Source organism: Lolium rigidum, chromosome 4 (assembly GCF_022539505.1).
Source record: "Lolium rigidum isolate FL_2022 chromosome 4, APGP_CSIRO_Lrig_0.1, whole genome shotgun sequence".
Classification (NCBI taxonomy): Eukaryota; Viridiplantae; Streptophyta; class Magnoliopsida; order Poales; family Poaceae; genus Lolium; species Lolium rigidum.
Window position 1 is genome coordinate 41,643,359 of NC_061511.1, and position 18,563 is coordinate 41,661,921.

The following is an 18,563-nucleotide window of genomic DNA, read 5'->3' on the forward strand; positions in this document are numbered from 1 at the left end:
ATCCACCAGCCCGACCGCGTAGCTGAAGCAAAGCGATGAGCAAACATGGCAAGGCTGATCCTCGTGATCGGCCCCAAAAATTATGAAGGAGCATTACAAAACCTTCATCGAGCAAGCAATGTAGAGGCCGATTCCAGCAATCGGCCAAAATTTATCCTCACCATCCATTTTGCCTGGGTTCAACATTTGATACAGCATGGATTGCCTAAAGAGCCGATACCATCAAGTCTTTTGACAGAATCGGCTCAGGGGGCCACCTAGGTGGATAAAACACGAGGATATGAAGTAGGAGTATCTTGCAAACGACCAGCAGCCCGAGATATTCCTTGATGATGGGTATTGAAGTATGGGGGCCGACACATAAATCGGCCGAAAATTCAAAATTTTTTAAGCACAGCCGATGTGCAGACATCGACTTAAGGATAAAAGCCGGTGTATGGGGGCCGATACATGAGCAGTTATCGAGTTGCATGGAGAAGCTCTACTGGAGGGACCCCCTCAATGGATTTGTTTGGTGACTCAAATCGGCTCTTCAAGGATCCCTAACTCCCATTGCTCACTGCTATTCTCGCCCCGACTAAGGCTCGGGGGGCAGCAGGCCTGGTAGATGCTCTGTTCAGAAGCCGGTTGGGGTACCGTCGGCTAAACCTTCGTTGCAACCTTCTTCACAAAATGATGAGTGTTTGAAGAAGACCATTGGGTCTGGTTGGGAGAATTCAAAGGCTTTCCTGAAGACTCTACGTTGCCTACCAGATCTCAGGATCATCAGTTGAAGGATGGTGTGAAGTTTCCAGTGGTTGTCAATGGACAGTGCCTCAAGACGTACTTCACAAGCATGTGGGATGATGGACCATAAAATGTGAAGGCCGATGCACAAAATCGGCCAGTAAAAAGTTTTTTGAAGCAGCCGATGCACAGACATCGACTGTAGAGTTGCACAATGTGGTGGTCTGATATCAAGTTACAGTTTGAAGAGTTGTTTGCCTGGATATCTGTCCAATTTGGGATTTGAGTTCGGCCTTATGGGCGTGTGAGGGTGAGAAGCCGATACGTTGCTATCGGTTCTTGGTGCGTTGACTTGTTTTGGCAGTCGGAAGATTTGAAGTTGAACAAATGGAGAATCATATTGGAAGATTTTCATTGATTCGAAAAAGGTTTTTACAAGAAAGAGCCGAGGGCTCTCAAAAGATCATCCGACGCCTAATGCACTACTACTACTAGCCCTATGCTGCTCCCTGATCTAAGGGCCATCGCTGCCCTCGTCGTCGTCATCGTAGCTGCCGTCGGCACTACTACCGGCGGGCTCCTCGTCGCTGCTGATGAAGCCGCCGGCAGGGGCTTCATCCTCCTCGTCGTCATCGTCATCGTCGTCATCCGACCAGGCCCAGCCACAGAAGCGCTTGGCCGGTGGGTATCCCGCGGAGGAGGAGTCGTCCTCCGACTCCTCCGCCTCTTCTTCTTCCTCGTCGGAGGAGAGGACTGCCTCCCATGGGAAGAGGTCGTCGTCGCTCGCCGGTGCCAGCTCCCCGTCGACGAGGAACTGGAGGTCCTCCTCCCCATCGGTGAGGGGTTCGTCGTCTTCCGATTCAATGGAGAAATCCCAGTCCCGCGCGTCCCAATACTGCGGGGCGCGGGCCTCGTAGATGGCCATCGGGTTGACCTCCTGCTCGAGCTCGGCCGGAGGAGGAGGACCGGAAGGACGAGGCTGGAGGAGGAAGAGGAATCCATGGTGGCAGACAGGGGTTCTTTTTTGTTTGCCGATAGCTACTGCGGAGCAGGAGGATGAAGAAAGCAAACCGCTTGACGCGGTTAAAAATATGAAGGGGACGGGGAAATTTAATGCTGCGGTGATTTCCGAGGAGGTGGTGCCAAAACTGTCGAATCGTGCAGAGAAGTTGAGAAGGCAAGGTGCCATGATGAAAGATACTGCGACGGTTCTGCTCTGCCACGACATGACCCGACGAAGAGAAGGCAGAGTGATTTTGGAATTATAATTCCAAAACCAGGGGGGCATGTGTTATCACCGGAATTTGACCAAGTCAGAGGTGGGCCGCGATCGAGATGAAGTTGAAGGATTTATACATGGAAGAAATACGTGGATCGGCCTTATGTACCAAGTTGGGCGAATTGCCCGTGTATCTGTAACATATTAGGATACGTGTCGGTTAGTTAGAGTTTTACCCGTGCACGGTTAGGTGCACACCTAAATTAGAAAGTCCCCTGGACTATAAATATGTATCTAGGGTTTATGGAATAAACAACAACACACGTTCAACCCAAACAAACCAATCTCGGCGCATCGCCAACTCCTTCGTCTCGAGGGTTTCTATCCGGTAAGCGACATGCTGCCTAGATCGCATCTTGCGATCTAGGCAGCACAAGCTCCACGTTGTTCATGCGTTGCTCGTACTGAAGCCTTGTTGATGGCGAGCAACGTAGTTATCATAGATTTGTTAGGGTTAGCATAGTTCTTCGCGTAACATGCTAGCGTAGTGCAACCCTTGCATATCTAGCCGCCCTCACACCTATCTTAGGTGTGGGGGCGGCACCCCGCTTGATCATCATTGAGTAGATCTGATCCGTTACGATTGCTCCTTGTTCTGCAAGGATTAGTTTAATATCTGCAATAGTTAGGCCTTACAAAGGGGTGGAGGATCCAGCGGCACGTAGGGTGTCGTTCGTTGGCCCTAAACAGGATGTTCCGGGGATCAACCTCGTGTTGGTTTTTAGGCCTTGTTTAGGATCGGCTTACGATCACCGTACGTGGCCGCGAGGCCCAACCTGGAGTAGGATGATCCGATTATGCGGTGAAAACCCTAAATCGTCGTAGATCTAATTAGCTTTATCTTGATCAAGCAGGACCACCATATATTCGTGCACCCTGTACGAATCATGGGTGGATCGGCTCTTTGAGCCGATTCACAGGATAACCTGAGAGCCGATCGAGGCTCGTATTTAATATTTACATGTATGCCATGCAGGAAACTAAGCGAGTCATCTCCATCACCTTCCTGACCAGCTATAGGTCAGGTGGCACGCCCTTGCACCCAGCTTCGGACGTGTGACCAGAAGTGCTTTGCGGGCCGTCGCTCGGAGGGACCTCAGCCAGCCGCAGCTCTAGGTTGTTCCCGGCTCTACAGTGTTGACAGCCGCTGCCCGCCGGTGGGTTTTGGCAGTCAACACGTTTATAACAGCTAGTTCATTCAATATTAACATGATGAGTTTACTAAATCAAAACGTATCTCGTGCCCTCTTAATTAAATTAAATAGTAATAGTTTAATTGTCTGGTCAACTGCTGCTTGTTTCATTCGAAATGCGATGCACATGATGTTTATATTATTGCAGAATTCATAACTGGAGTAGTACCGATTTTACGTCTCACGGGTCAGCTGCTGCTGGTACTTGTACATAATGTGGAGGGTTGGGTGAAGGACGCACTACCTCTGGCCATGGCGCAAGCGCAACTAGATGAAGAAGTGGTGTACTACTACTACCTCTATTACACCGTTGTCTTGGCCACCATCCTCGTAGTGGTAGCTCGTTTCCTTGTCGTCAAGCTGAGGCGGCGCAATTCCGGTGAGAACCCACCACCGGGGCCATGGCAGCTGCCTGTGATCGGCAGCCTCCACCACCTCTTCGGGGCCCTCCCACACCACGCCATGCGGGACCTCGCCCGCCAGCACGGCCCTCTTATGCTGCTTCGCCTGGGTGAGCTCCGCCTTGTAGTGGCCTCGTCGGCCACCGCGGCGAGGAGGTGATGAAGACCCACGATGCCGCCTTCGCCAAGCGCCCCCGGACGACAACAATCAACGCCATCACAAGGAACGGCGTCGGCATCGTGTATGCGCCGCAGGACGAGCAGTGGCGCCAGGTTCGTAAGCTGTGCGTGAACGAGCTGCTCAGCCCGCGGCAGGTCCGGTCCCTCCAGGCCACCCGCGAGGCTGAGGCCGCGAGGCTGGTGGCGGCCCTGGCGTCGGCAGTCGGAGCCGAGCCGGTGAACTTTAGCTCCCACATCTTGACCTACGTCAATGACGTGGTGGTGCGCGCTGTGGTGGGCGACCGGATGACGGACCGGGACGCGTTCCTGGAGTGCCTGGATGAAGGCATCAAGGTGGCCACTGGGTTCACCCTCGCCGACTTGTTCCCGTCGTCGCGGCTCGCGCGTGCATTCAGCCGCACGTCGCGCCGGGTGGAGGCAGTGGTAAGCGATATGAAGCGTATCATGGATGGGGTCATCGACGAGCACCTCGCGAGGAGGTCAAGCAAGGAAGAAGAAGAAGAAGACCTCCTGGATGTGCTGCTGAGGATCCAGACAGACGGCGGCCTCCAGGTGCCTCTCGAGGCAGGAACCATCCGTGCCATGATCACTGTAAGCTAGAGCTCCGTCCCGTAGGAAATTTCCCATTAACCATGCATGATCTTGTGTTTCATTCACCAAGTCGATCTACTGCAGGATCTCTTGGGGGCCGGGAGCGAGACCACAGCAACGACACTCGATTGGGCCATGGCGGAAATGATGCGGAACCCACATGTTTTGCGCAAGGCACAGGCGGAGGTCCGCCATGCCCTCGCCGCCGGCGGGCAGAGCCGCATCCGGGAGAAGGCCCTCCCACAGCTGCGCTACCTGCAGCTTGTTATCAAGGAGACGCTACGGCTGCACATGGCCGGGCCGCTGCTCCTCCCACGGGAATGCACAGACCCCTGCCGTGTCCTGGGCTATGACGTTCCCAAGGGCGCCATGCTGCTTGTCAACGTGTGGGCGATCGGTCGGGATACCGCCAACTGGGGGCCCGACGCCGAGGAATTCAGGCCGGAGAGGTTTGAGGAGGCCGGCACCGCCGCGCTGGACTTTAGGGGCACAGACTTCGAGTTTCTGCCGTTCGGCGCCGGCCGGAGGATGTGCCCAGGGTTAACATTCGGCCTTGCGGTCATGGAGCTCGCGCTGGCCAGCATCCTCTTCCATTTTGACTGGGAGCTACCCCAAGGCACTCCTCCGGTGGAGCTGGACATGACAGAGGCATTCGGCCTCACGGCAAAGAGAAAGACCGATTTGTGGCTACGTGCCACTCTTCGTGTTCCTATTCCTAATCTGTAGACGGTTTCTTTTGTTTTGTTCCATGTTTTTCTCGTATCATCATCTTTTTCCTCCGCAAACAAGTATTCAAGTTATGTAAACCGGTAATGCTGGACTTACGGACTAGTTCTCTTACGGATGACTTACGGGCTGACGTGTATTGATTGGGTTGGTTGAATTCTGCATGCTTCCTGAAAAACTGGGCCACTAACTGATTTCTCCGGCTACCACCTGTGTAAAATATGATGTAAACCATCTTTTTTTTCCCAATAATACTAGACTTACGGGAACTTTGTTACGGAAAACCTTTACGGGCTGAGGTGGAACAATTCCGTTAGTTCAAATCATTTTGCTCCCGTGATTGCAGGAACTGAAATCTCCCCTCAACCTCCACGTCTGCCCGTAACCATGTTTCCATAAATAATCCATCTCTGTAAGAAAAGAAGGCCGATTGGGCAGTAAAAAGAGGACGCAATTATTAACTCGGAGCAACAACATCTCACCTCACAAGGCACGCACAGCGTATGACCTCACCCGTCGCCACTCTCCCCTTTCTCCTATCAATCTCTCACTCCAGGGATCCGCCCCGCCGTCGCTCGGTGCTGCTCCCCGCCTCGCAGTTCACCGGACGGCCACCCCACCACACCCACACGATTTCCTCGCCACCGGATACCCCCTATCCCACCCACCCAATCCCATCAGTCCCACTGATTCCCCACGCGCCCGCCATGCTCTAGGGGCCGGCCGATGTTGAGAACCTCCTCCCGGCCATTCCTTCTCCTCGCCATTCGGAGAGCATGGAGTTGGGAGCCCCCGTCACGTTTCAGGCACTCCCCCACTCACTGACAATGTACACATGTGTCATAGATGGTGGCGAAAAGGCCTTGCGATATAGTACGAAACACTATTAAGTAAAGCCTTGTAAAAAAAGTTGCCACTATAATAAAGAAATTATTTTTTGGACAAATGGCTTCGGTACACACATGCGCCGCCACCGACGGTGATGGACTAATATTGAACTTAACTCTTGTAGTTAGTGGTGATGACGTCGACCAGATTTACAAAATATAAGTGTGTACTTAGCCAAGACCTCGGGTGTATATTGTCGTAAAGGGATGACTATAAGGATGCTCAAACCAACAAGATGTGGATGATGACTATCTTGCCATCCTTGTTGTGGCCAACGAGCCATGTATCGATGTTTATACTAGGATAATATAAAAAAAAACCTGATGGCACATGAAATAATAGGTAATAAATCCTATAACAGAAAATAAATGGACCCAAAAAATGTGTGACAAAGAAATTGTAGCTATTAACTATCCCTTGGCATAAACTAAGAACGATGATGACAATAGTGTGTGACGGATCCGACACCAACGATTGTCAAGGGTGATGAAAAGCACAACACTGATGCACATATATCATCAACGATGATCGTGAGTAAAATATTTTACGTAGCACGAGATTTAATATGAAAAATTTCATAGGTCAAAGCTAACGTCAAAGCAAGCACATTAGTTTAGGGTCTAAAATTTCATTTGTATTATCTTATGTACTATAGCATTGAAGTGTTTTTTAGAGCACCATTATTCCATAAGTAATACTACCTCCGTTTCGAAGGCGTCTTCGTTTTACGTGTTTTGTGTTTGACTAAGAATTACTTCAAACATATAAAGATTGTTTCTATGAAATTAGTATCATTAGAAAGTTCTTTTCAATACGAATCCAACGGTGCTAATTACAAATAATATAATCAAGATTTTGGTTGCTCAATTTTTATGGTCAAAGTTCGTCTTAGAATACGCGTACGGCTTTTTCATTGAAATGGAGGTAGTATCACTTATGCTTTAAAAGTTTTAGAACTTGGGTTCATTGCTTATACATACATTGGCAAGTGGGGAGGGTTTTAAGGCATGTATGTCTGGACTTCCCGGACACCAACACCCACCCTATGTTTACCGCCTTCATCTCGCATGAAAGCTCATCACTATTTGTTTCTTTGGCATGGTTGGGTTCGATGTGTAGTTGTTGATCTTGCGGAGTTGAGTCAGTTTTTGTGTTAGTGAGGTAGTGTGCGAGTACAAGAACATGTATTCGTTTACGATGCTGAGCACGTGACGGATGATTCGTCACATGCAAGTGATGTATGTGTACAAAGAGATTTCCCCTGCACTTAGAACATCAAATAGAAACCCAGTTCAAATATTACTGAAGGGTCCGATCGAGGATACATGGGTTGTAAGGCCGTGTCGTATCTCGCCTCGTGTCATTGTACATGCTAGGTTTATCGTTGGAGTCGATAACCCTGGTAAAACGATGGTTTTGTGAGCAGACTACATCGGGGAAGGGCAGTGTCTACATGGAACCATCAGCATCGGCAACAATGCTTCTCTTTGTGTCTCTCATGACATCGTCGACTCATCAACGTCGGGAGGACGCTAACTGTGGTGTTCAACCTCGCCCATGTTCTCTCAAGGGAAAAAAAGCTCTGTTTTATGAAATAGAGTACATCCGTAGACACTGACACATACGTACATACACTCAACCACATGAACGCGTGCACACACCCAGCCCCTATGAGCAACTTTGAGAGACTGGGTCTATGAAACTGGTTCGACGGGTCTTAAGATTGATGAATTCACTAAAGATGTCTCGCTGTAGATGGGAACATCGCCTCTTCCCTTGAAGAATACTCCGCCCTTATGCTAGAGGTGCCACTACCCTCGTAGCTATCCAATCATAGGTTGGTTCTAAAAAGAGAACTTGTTTATCCAACCTGCATATGAGAAGCATCAGCGAGCGTCGCACCTCAAAACCGTCTTGCCCATCGCACCCGCGCGATGTAGACGACGAGGATGTATAGCGCGCCACCGTCGCCGCTACTCAGAAGCCTCCCACAGCCCACGCTCGGGGCAGCTCCACCAACGCCAACCACTACTCCCTCACGACGCCATCCGCTGACGCCAACCGCCACTCCACCAACTACAACCACCGCTCCACCAACGCCCCACCACCGCTCTCTCTCCCACGAGCTTACAATATGTAACTCCGGCGAGCAACAGTGGTTTAATGGCGGAGTGAATCGAGCCAAAGTAGAAACGCCACCGCGCGATTTGGGGGAGGATGGAAGAGATTCGGCGGAAATGAATATAGCCTCTCCCCTGTCCGCGACACGAATTTTGAAAACACCTGCGGTGCGGGGGTGACTGCCTCCTGGACCCGTGAGGTGACGCAGTGCCGCTCCGCCCGGATCGTCCGATCCAAATCGCGCGGTCCAGGAGATCGACCTTGCTGTTGCTGCCAAAACCCACCGGCGGGCAGCGACGGGCAACACCGTAGAGCCGGGAACAACCTAGGGCTGCGGCTGGCCGAGGTCCCTCCGAGCGATGGCCCGCAAAGCCTTCTGGTACACACGTCCGATGCTAATGCAAGGGCGTGCCACCTGACCTATACCTGGTCAGGAAGGTGATGGAGATGCCTCGCTTAGTTTCCTGCATAGCATACACGTAAACATTAAATACGAGCCTCGATCGGCTCTCAGGTTATCCTGTGAATCGGCTCAAGGAGCCGATCCACCCATGATTCGTACAAGGTGCACGAATATATGGTGGTCCTGCTTGATCAAGATAAAGCTAATGAGATCTACGACGATTTAGGGTTTTCACCGCATAATCGGATCATCCTACTCGAGATTGGGCCTCGCGGCCACGCACGGTGATCGTAAGCCGATCCTAGACAAGGCCTAAAAACCAACACGAGGTTGATCCCCGGAATATCCTGTCTAGGACTAGCAAACGACACCCTACGTGCCGCTGGATCCTCCAACCCTTTGTAAGGCCTAACTATTGCAGATATTAAACTAATCCTCGATGAACAAGGAGCAATCGTAACGGATCGGATCTACTAAATAATGATCAAGCGGGGTGCCGCCCCTACACCTAAGATAGGTGTAAGGGCGGCTAGATACGTCAGGGTTGCACTACGATAGCATGTTACGCGAAGAACTATGCTAACCCTAACACATCTATGATAACTACGTTGCTCGCCATCAACAAGGCTTCGAGTACGAGCAACGCATGAACAACGTGGAGCTTGTGCTGCCTAGATCGCAAGATGCGATCTAGGCAGCATGTTGCTTACCGGTAGAAACCCTCGAGACGAAGGAGTTGGCGATGCGCCGAGATTGATTTGGTTGGTTGAACGTTGGTTGTTGTTTATTTCATAAACCCTAGATACATATTTATAGTCCGTAGACTGTCTAATTCAGGAATAATCCCAACCGAGCACGGGCCAAACTCTATCTAATCGACACGTATCCTACTATATTACAGATACAAGGGCAAACTAGCCCAAACTTCGTGTACAAGGCCGGTTCACCTATTCTTCCATATATATATTCTTCAAGCCCATCTCCAATCGCGGCCCACCTCTGATCCGGTCAAATTCTGGTGATAACACATGCCCCCCTGGTTTTGGAAAAGACAATTACAAAATCATTTTGCTTTTCCTTCGTCGGGTCATGTCGTGGCAGAGCAGAACCGTCGCAGTATCCTCCATCATGATGCCTTGCCTCTTCCACTTCTGCGTGAACTCCCATTTTTGAAGAAGGTCTCGACGAAGGACCAGCCGATGACACCCCAATCGGCTTTTAAAACAGAGCATCTACCAGGCCAGCTGCCCCCCGAGCCTCAGCCAAGGCGAGAATACTGGTGAAGATGCACAGATCAGACCAAAAGCTTGGAACTCAGATAATTCTGAGACAGCCACCCTGCCGAATCAGCCGCTCTTGACCCCATCGATTGCCTCTTCCCCCATTGAAAGCCGATGTTGTACGCCAAAACTGACTTCTGACAGCACTGTTGTAATCGGCTCATTGCAGCTGAGGAAGCTCTCATCGTTTGCCCCCTCGAGGAAGCAGAGGGCCTCAAGAAATCCGTGTCTTGCACCCCAACCGGTAGATCTTGCATAATTGTACTAGAGTCGATGGTTGTGCATCGGCTGTATGTCATGAAAAATCATCTATGGAAGAACATTGCAAAACCAAATGACATTTGGACTGAAAGGGCAAAAGGTGGCATCTTCTGGATATTATCAACATAAAGTAATATAACAAGTGCAATATGCAAGTATGTAGGAATCAATGCACAGTTAACACAAATGTTTGCTTTTTAGATAGAAGGAAATGGGTAAACTGACTCAACAATAAAAGTACAAGAAAGGCCCTTCGCAGAGGGAAGCATGGATTGCTATATTTGTGCTAGAGCTTTGATTTTGAAAACATGAAACAATTTTGTCAACGGTAGTAATAAAGCATATGTATCATGTAAATTATATCTTACAAGTTGCAAGCCTCATGCATAGTATACTAATAGTGCCCGCACCTTGTCCTAATTAGCTTGGACTACCGGATCATCGCAATGCACATGTTTTAACCAAGTGTCACAAAGGGGTACCTCTATGCCGCCTGTACAAAGGTCTAAGGAGAAAGCTCGCATTTTGGATTTCTCGCTTTTGATTATTCTCAACTTAGACATCCATACCGGGACAACATAGACAACAGGTAATGGACTCCTCTTTTATGCATAAGCATGTAACAACAATTAGTAATTTTCTCATATGAGATTGAGGATATTTGTCCAAAACTGAAACTTCCACCATGGATCATGGCTTTAGTTAGCGGCCCAATGTTCTTCTCTAACAATATGCATGCTTAACCATAAGGTGGTAGATCGCTCTTACTTCAAACAAGACGGACATGCATAGCAACTCACATGATATTCAACAAAGAATAGTTGCTGGCGTCCCCAGAAACATGGTTATCGCACAACAAGCAACTTAATAATAGATAAAGTGCATAAGTACATATTCAATACCACAATAGTTTTTAAGCTATTTGTCCCATGAGCTATATATTGCAAAGGTGAAGAATGGAATTTTAAAGGTAGCACTCAAGTAATTTACTTTGGAATGGCGGAGAAATACTATGTAGTAGGTAGGTATGGTGGACACAAATGGCATAGTATTTGGCTCAAGGATTTTGGATGCATGAGAAGTATTCCCTCTCGATACAAGGTTTAGGCTAGCAAGGTTGTTTAAAGCAAACACAAGTATGAACCGGTACAGCAAAACTCATATAAAAGACATATTGAAAGCATTATAAGACTCTATACCGTCTTCATTATTGTACCTTTTATCATCATATCGAAGCCGATCGCTTGAACCGGCCTCCTCTTTGTCCTTGCCACCAGAGTGACTGCTCTCTTCTTTGTCTTTACCATGGCGGTATACAGAAGCTGCACTGAAGACCGACTTGGTGAAAATCCTCGTCTTGAACACGCAGCGGGTAGATCCTGTGCAATTTTTTTTTACTGGCCGATTTTTCTATCGGCCCCCAATATTTCACTGCACATGTATCGCACATGTTCATAGCATCTGTCTATCTGATTATGTGCCCCCCGAGCCGATTCTGTCAGGTTACTGCAGATATCGGCTCTGCAGTTATCCACAGAACTATACCTGAACATCGGCTCTGCAGACATGACCAATGCCGATTTCCTCGAGCTCTCAAGCCGATGTGGTCCCACCGGGCGTGCCAGAATGTGTTGCTGCCAAAACCCACCGGCGGGCAGCGACGGGCAACACCGTAGAGCCGGGAACAACCTAGGGCTGCGGCTGGCCGAGGTCCCTCCGAGCGACGGCCCGCAAAGCACTTCTGGTACACACGTCCGATGCTGATGCAAGGGCGTGCCACCTGACCTATACCTGGTCAGGAAGGTGATGGAGATGCCTCGCTTAGTTTCCTGCATGGCATACACGTAAACATTAAATATGAGCCTCGATCGGCTCTCAGGTTATCCTGTGAATCGGCTCAAGGAGCCGATCCACCCATGATTCGTACAAGGTGCACGAATATATGGTGGTCCTGCTTGATCAAGATAAAGCTAATGAGATCTACGACGATTTAGGGTTTTCACCGCATAATCGGATCATCATACTCAGGATTGGGCCTCGCGGCCACGCACGGTGATCATAAGCCGATCCTAGACAAGGCCTAAAAACCAACACGAGGTTGATCCCCGGAACATCCTATCTAGGACTAGCAAACGACACCCTACGTGCCGCTGGATCCTCCAACCCTTTGTAAGGCCTAACTATTGCAGATATTAAACTAATCCTCGATGAACAAGGAGCAATCGTAACGGATCGGATCTACTAAATTAAGACCAAGCGGGGTGCCGCCCCTACACCTAAGATAGGTGTAAGGGCGGCTAGATACGTCAGGGTTGCACTACGATAGCATGTTACGCGAAGAACTATGCTAACCCTAACACATCTATGATAACTACGTTGCTCGCCATCAACAAGGCTTCAGTACGAGCAACGCATGAACAACGTGGAGCTTGTGCTGCCTAGATCGCAAGATGCATGTTGCTTACCGGTAGAAACCCTCGAGACGAAGGAGTTGGCGATGCGCCGAGATTGATTTGGTTGGTTGAACGTTGGTTGTTGTTTATTTCATAAATCCTAGATACATATTTATAGTCCGTAGACTGTCTAATTCGGGAATAATCCCAACCGGGCACGGGCCAAACTCTATCTAATCAACACGTATCCTACTATATTACAGATATAAGGGCAAACTAGCCCAAACTTCGTGTACAAGGCCGGTTCACCTATTCTTCCATATATATATTCTTCAAGCCCATCTCCAATCGCGGCCCACCTCTGATCCGGTCAAATTCTGGTGATAACACTCGCCCAGCGTTATACTGGAGCTAGAGTAGGAATAGATTTCCGTTGTTATTTTACCGTATAATGAGAAACAATCTTATTTCCCCCCTGAAATCATATCGTTAACTTTCACTCGCAAAAAAAATCATATCGTTAACTCCAGAACATTTTCAACCCTCCACTAGCGCTAGTGTTATATTGTGATCCAAATTCATATACTAAAGGGATGCTAACTTCTGCTGAGCGGAGCGAGGCCCGTCGCCGGTACGGATCGTTGCCACCGCCTATATATACATCAGATTATCAGATAACCCACGGCGTTTGTAAAAACTTCCCGATATAGTGAAGTTTTGCTGGCTGGCACCCGTGGTTTTTTCTCCTTCTGTGTTGGAAGAGGTTTTCCACGTTAAATCTCGTGTCTCCGCTGTGTTTTCTTTTATCGTTCTTCGTTATTTACTTGTCGCGTTTATAACAGCTAGTTCATTCAATATTAACATGATGAGTTTACTAAATCAAAACGTATCTCGTGCCCTCTTAATTAAATTAAATAGTAATAGTTTAATTGTCTGGTCAACTGCTGCTTGTTTCATTCGAAATGCGATGCACATGATGTTTATATTATTGCAGAATTCTTAACTGGAGTAGTACCGATTTTACGTCTCACGGGTCAGCTGCTGCTGGTACTTGTACATAATGTGGAGGGTTGGGTGAAGGACGCACTACCTCTGGCCATGGCGCAAGCGCAACTAGATGAAGAAGTGGTGTACTACTACTACCTCTATTACACCGTTGTCTTGGCCACCATCCTCGTAGTGGTAGCTCGTTTCCTTGTCGTCAAGCTGAGGCGGCGCAATTCCGGTGAGAACCCACCACCGGGGCCATGGCAGCTGCCTGTGATCGGCAGCCTCCACCACCTCTTCGGGGCCCTCCCACACCACGCCATGCGGGACCTCGCCCGCCAGCACGGCCCTCTTATGCTGCTTCGCCTGGGTGAGCTCCGCCTTGTAGTGGCCTCGTCGGCCACCGCGGCGAGGGAGGTGATGAAGACCCACGATGCCGCCTTCGCCAAGCGCCCCCGGACGACAACAATCAACGCCATCACAAGGAACGGCGTCGGCATCGTGTATGCGCCGCAGGACGAGCAGTGGCGCCAGGTTCGTAAGCTGTGCGTGAACGAGCTGCTCAGCCCGCGGCAGGTCCGGTCCCTCCAGGCCACCCGCGAGGCTGAGGCCGCGAGGCTGGTGGCGGCCCTGGCGTCGGCAGTCGGAGCCGAGCCGGTGAACTTTAGCTCCCACATCTTGACCTACGTCAATGACGTGGTGGTGCGCGCTGTGGTGGGCGACCGGATGACGGACCGGGACGCGTTCCTGGAGTGCTTGGACGAAGGCATCAAGGTGGCCACTGGGTTCACCCTCGCCGACTTGTTCCCGTCGTCGCGGCTCGCGCGTGCATTCAGCCGCACGTCACGCCGGGTGGAGGCAGTGGTAAGCGATATGAAGCGTATCATGGATGGGGTCATCGACGAGCACCTCGCGAGGAGGTCAAGCAAGGAAGAAGAAGAAGAAGAAGACCTCCTGGATGTGCTGCTGAGGATCCAGACAGACGGCGGCCTCCAGGTGCCTCTCGAGGCAGGAACCATCCGTGCCATGATCACTGTAAGCTAGAGTTCCGTCCCGTAGGAAATTTCCCATTAACCATGCATGATCTTGTGTTTCATTCACCAAGTCGATCTACTGCAGGATCTCTTGGGGGCCGGGAGCGAGACCACAGCAACGACGCTCGATTGGGCCATGGCGGAAATGATGCGGAACCCACATGTTTTGCGCAAGGCGCAGGCGGAGGTCCGCCATGCCCTCGCCGCCGGCGGGCAGAGCCGCATCCGGGAGAAGGCCCTCCCACGGCTGCGCTACCCGCAGCTTGTTATCAAGGAGACGCTACGGCTGCACATGGCCGGGCCGCTGCTCCTCCCACGGGAATGCACGGACCCCTGCCGTGTCCTGGGCTATGACGTTCCCAAGGGCGCCATGCTGCTTGTCAACGTGTGGGCGATCGGTCGGGATACCGCCAACTGGGGGCCCGACGCCGAGGAATTCAGGCCGGAGAGGTTTGAGGAGGCCGGCACCGCCGCGCTGGACTTTAGGGGCACAAACTTCGAGTTTCTGCCGTTCGGCGCCGGCCGGAGGATGTGCCCAGGGTTAACATTCGATCCAAGAGGTACGGGCCGGAGGTGGTGGCTTGGGCCACAGAGAGGAGAGATGGGCTGCTGGTGTAAAATGGCTTGGCTGCATTGCTCCAAGAAAAGAAAAAGGAGACCACCGTGAAGGAAGAAAAGGAACCAGGGAAAAGACTAGGGTTTTTAAATTCATTTTGAACCAAACCAAAACAGAGCAAAGTTTATTTTTTATAAAACCATATGAGAGGGAAAAATAAAATAGATAAGGTTTATAAAATAATTTTATTTGTTCAATAAAACATGGTTGATATGATGCATATGCCATGATGACTGCATAAAAGAAAAAGAACAAACAATTATAATATGGGGATTTTCCTGGGCCGCTACAGTTAGGATTTAGGGTCTAGGGTTTAGGGTTTAGTGTTTAGGGTGTTTAGGGTTTAGGGATTAGGGATTAGGGTTTTAGGGTTGTTTAAGGTTTAGGGATCATCGATCGAGTGCGCACACACATTATTAGAGGCACCCGCGCCTTTGCGCATAAAGTGCATGCGTATAGTTTAGGGTTATTTATTTTAATTAAGTAGGGTTTGATCAGCTAGGGTTAGTTACATATATATGGTTTAGGGTTAATGCATGGCACATTACATATAATTTAAATCTCAAGAATGTTCATACATGATAGGCCATATGTGCAAAAGAATTTTTTCCCGTGAACTTGTCAAAATTCAAGTTTATCGGTGCCAATGCAAACTAGTCCAAAAAATCACATAGAGATCCAAAATAACTAGACAATAACTAATAGGACCTGCAACTTTACAAAAAGGACCCAAAACATATAGAAGAAAATCAATCGAGTCCTTCTCGACCGCACATCAGATCTCTGCTCCGCATCCTTTCCAGCAACTCCGTCGCCGGGGACGCACCACTTGGGACGGTATCGACGGTAGTCGCCAGGACGAAGGAGAAGAAGGGCCCCAGCAACGGCATATTGGCTCTGAGAAGGGCCGCTGAAAGGCCAAGATGTGCACGGGCAAGACGGATGACGCCGTCGTATGCCCCGAGCTTGTGAACTTTAGCAGCTTGACTTCCCCATTGGCCAGATCTGAAGCACTGACCAAAGCAAGCCTCACCGTTAGCGCCATCACCTTGATGGCACCAGATCTGGGTTTGGCCGGCTAGATCCGCCAGATCTGATCCGCCAGATTCACCATTGGCCAGATCTGAAGCCGATGACAAGATCCCCGAGTGCATTGCGCCATTCTCCTCATGGGAAACACAGGATCTAAGCTTACAACAACACTAACTCCCTCGGGTCCAAATTAGCTTACTCAACTTTGCTTATCTAAATATGGATGTATCCACACATGTTTTTACTCTAGATACATACACGTCTAAGGAAAGTTGAATCAATTAATTTAGATTGGAGGGTGCACGATATACAGAGAGAAGTCGGCCTCGTATCCGGCCGGCGAGGCCGGCGGAGAGAAGGGGGAGAGGAGCCGGGGGAGTGGGAGAGACTCGAGAGAGAAAGAGAAGAGGAAGAAATGAGAGCTCCCTGGGGAAGAACATTATTTTTGTCGTTCTGCTCGTAGCTTGAAACTGAAAATTTCGGTCGCGCGCCAAATCATCCCGCCGCATCCATTCGAAAATCCCGTGACCAGTTTTACCCTTTTAACCCTGGTCCGGAAGCTACAAACCCACCAACCATGGAGGGCTCATTCGGTAACAATGAAATATCTTGCCTAGATCCTGAACCCTCCCCACAGGCCCACACCCACCCACCAACCATTCGCCCCATTCGATCAAAAATACTCTCACACGCCAAAGCTCTGTCTCCCTACAATACTAGATCTGCTTCGCCGCCGGCATACTCCTCCACAGCGTAGCCTTGATCGTGTTGGTTGTCCACCCACCGGATCCGCTCTCCCGCCGCTGATGTCTACGTGTGCTTCTATTCTTGTAGACAGTGTTGGGCCTCCAAGAGCAGAGGTTTGTAGAACAGCTGCAAGTTTCCCTTAAGTGGATCACCCAAGGTTTATCGAACTCAGGGAGGTAGAGGTCAAGGATATCCCTCTCAAGCAACCCTGCAATTAAGATACAAGAAGTCTCTTGTGTCCCCAACACACCTAATACACTTGTCAGATGTATAGGTGCACTAGTTCGGCGAAGAGATAGTGAAATACAAGTAATATGGATGATTATAAGTAGTAATTGCAATCTGAAATAAAAATGGCAGCAAGCAAACATGTAGCAGAACTTGTTGGAAACGGTGTTTCATTGCTTAGAAACAAGGCCTAGGGATCATACTTTCACTAGTGGACACTCTCAACAATGATCACATAATTGAATAAGTAAATGCTACTCTTAAACACTATCTTGTTGGATAACAAACACCATTCATTGTGTAGGGCTACAAAAGCACACCTCGAGCCGGAGTAAACATGCTCCACAACTTCATAAAGGAATCACACATGATGTGCACACCGTCACCATCACACCGTGGAGAGTAACTCCGGAGTTCATATTAAAGTAACCTCTAAAGTGCATAATAGACAAGAGTAACATCTACACATTCAACTAGATCACAAAGCTCATGATCACATAAAGATCACACCATGGGAGAGAGAGATGAACCACATAGCTACGGGTAGAGCCCTCAGCCTCGGGGGAGAACTACTCCCTCCTCATCATGGGAGGCAGCAACGGCGATGAAGATGGCGATGGAGTCGATGGAGATGGATTCCGGGGGCACTTCCCCGTCCCGGCGGCGTGCCGGAACAGAGACTTCTGTCCCCCGAACTTGGCTTCGCGATGGAGGCGGCTACGTAACTTTTCGTGGAGGAAGACCGATGGTGTTAGGGTTTTCGGAGACGAAGGAATATATAGGCGAAGGGGCAGCGTCGGGGGAGCCAGGGGGTGGCCTCCCCACACCTGGGCGCACCAGGAGGGTGGGCCGCGCCGCCCTATGGGGTGGCCCCCCTGCTGGCCGTCTCCGACTCTTCTTCGATGTTCTGGAACCCTCCGTGGAAAATAGGGCCGTGGGCTTTTGTTTCGTCCAATTTCGAGAATATTTCCTGTGTAGGATTTCTGAAACCAAAAACAGCAGAAAACAGGAACTGGCGCTTCGGCACTTGTTAATAGGTTAGTACCAGAAAATGCATCAAAATGATATAAAGTATGAATAAATCATGTAGGTATTGTCATAAAACTAGCATGGAACATAAGAAATTATAGATACGTTGGAGACGTATCAAGCATCCCCAAGCTTAGTTCCTACTCGCCCTCGAGTAGGTAAACGATAAAAAGAATAATTTCTGAAGTGACATGCTACCAACATGATCTTGATCAATACTATTGTAAAGCATATGAGATGAATGAAGAGACTCAAAGCAATGGTCTATAGTTTACTAACAAATAGATAATGACTAAACAACTGAATCATATAGCAAAACTTTTCATGAATAGTACTTTCAAGACAAGCATCAAAAAGTCTTGCATAAAAGTTAACTCATAAAGCAATAGATTCTTAATAAAAGGTTTTGAAACAACACAAAGGAAGATTTAAGTTTCAGCAATTGCTT

The 18,563-nt window shown here is 49.4% G+C and overlaps 1 protein-coding gene and 1 pseudogene across 1 annotated transcript; both read left to right on the forward strand.

The window, feature by feature from the left end:
* The first annotated feature begins 3,450 nt into the window (after positions 1 to 3,450).
* Positions 3,451 to 5,096, forward strand: LOC124646952 (annotated as a pseudogene).
* An 8,444-nt stretch (positions 5,097 to 13,540) lies between these two features.
* Positions 13,541 to 15,130, forward strand: LOC124646953 (desmethyl-deoxy-podophyllotoxin synthase-like). The gene is made up of 2 exons (XM_047186982.1): positions 13,541 to 14,464; positions 14,549 to 15,130. The coding sequence occupies exons 1-2, from the start codon at positions 13,541 to 13,543 to the stop codon at positions 15,128 to 15,130; spliced, it is 1,506 nt and encodes a 501-aa protein (XP_047042938.1).
* Positions 15,131 to 18,563: the final 3,433 nt, after the last annotated feature.